General features: G+C 36.0%; 1 protein-coding gene across 1 annotated transcript; it reads left to right on the forward strand.

Annotated features, from left to right (window-relative positions):
- The first annotated feature begins 768 nt into the window (after positions 1-768).
- On the forward strand, positions 769-1329 carry LOC136975529 (uncharacterized). The gene has a single exon (XM_067270598.1). The coding sequence runs from the start codon at positions 871-873 to the stop codon at positions 1318-1320; it is 450 nt and encodes a 149-aa protein (XP_067126699.1). The 5' UTR covers positions 769-870; the 3' UTR covers positions 1321-1329.
- Positions 1330-1582: the final 253 nt, after the last annotated feature.

Genomic DNA, 1582 nt, shown 5'->3' on the forward strand with positions numbered 1-1582 from the left:
AATATTTTTAATATAGAATCAACAGAATGATGGGGTTTTTCTTTCACTCTGCCTGTGGGCACTAAGAGCTTTTCTCGGTGTTCATTATAGATAGGTTCGGCCAGACCCACAAACTGAACAGGGAGGCCTGATATATCCAGAATAAACCGCCTGTGAAGTCGAATTATAGTTATTATAATATTTAATTTTATTATTAAATAATATTTAATAATAAGTTCATATAAACTTTATAAAGTAATTTAATCAATTTAATTTAAAATTTAAAACCCGTCGGTAGCGAAGTAGATAAAACCACTGGTCGTGGATTAGCGCCTGATCAACGGACTGGCAACGTGGGTTTTCCGAGTATTCTTCACGTGCTTAACAACTAAATAGGGATCAGTTCCTCTTAAAAGTCTCCCAGAAAATACCACTTTCAGATCGCCCATCAAACCATCGATTTCTAAATCCTTTATGCCCTGTCGATACTAAAAAACCTTCTTTTATATCTATTATGAGTCGAACCAGACATCACAATGATTGTAGCCGATCCCATGACACCAATTAGCCACGGTAGCTGGATGCTGAAGGCCAGGTCCCGAAATATCCGGGGAAAGCTATGCAAATTTCTTAGCCAACCCAAACTCTAATCCGAATCCTCCAGAGCAACCAGCTTTAACGCCTCGGCCATCCGTCCAAAATTTTCCTAATGTGGTAGTCTCTTCTTTAATATCAAAAGTTAACAGCAAAATTTTACAATTTAAATTTCTTTCTGAAGAATAAAATCATCATAATTAATTTTAAGCAATTTATTGTTACTCTACAACAAAGTATCTATTGTCAAAGTTCACGCTATTTAAAAAGGTCCAGCATTTTTAATTTATAGTCAAAATGGCCGAAGAATTGACAGAAGAACAAGTTGCTGAATTTAAAGAGGCCTTTTCACTCTTTGACAAAGAAGGAAGTGGGCAAATTACCACTAAAGAATTGGCCATGGTAATAAAATCTTTAGGCCTGAATCCGACAGAGGCCGAACTGCAAGAAATGATAAAAGAAGTGGACAGTAAAGGCACGGGTATGGTTTACTTTCCCGAATTTTTGTCTCTGATGGCTAAAAATTTAAAAAATATCGAATGCGAAGATGAAATTATCGAAGCTTTCAGAGTGTTCGATAAAGATGGAAATGGTATCATCAAAGCTGATGAACTTCGCGATGCCATGCTCAATCTGGGTGAGAAATTGACTCCCGACGAAGTAGAAGAGATGATACGCGAGGCTGATCCCGATAACGATGGCCTCATTAACTATGTGGAATTTGTCCATACAGTATCCAGAAAATAATACTATTCCGTGACTTGTGTCGATTTTTGTTAAAAATTATTTTTTCATTGGGCAAAATTTATATACATCTAAATTGAATAAAATTTAGCTACTAAAAATGGCATTTAAGTGAATGAATAAAATTAAAAAAATCTTCTGTAAGAAAAATAGCAAACTTTTAACATTGGGCAACATTTTTTGACCGGTACTAGAATTTACTGGGCAAGTCGAATTTACTGGGCAAGTTCAAAACGTGGCGGCCGGAGGGTAGATTTGTTGGGAA

The sequence above is a fragment of the Centruroides vittatus genome, unplaced genomic scaffold (genome assembly GCF_030686945.1).
Source record: "Centruroides vittatus isolate TY-2023 unplaced genomic scaffold, ASM3068694v2 contig_374, whole genome shotgun sequence".
NCBI lineage: Eukaryota > Metazoa > Arthropoda > Arachnida > Scorpiones > Buthidae > Centruroides > Centruroides vittatus.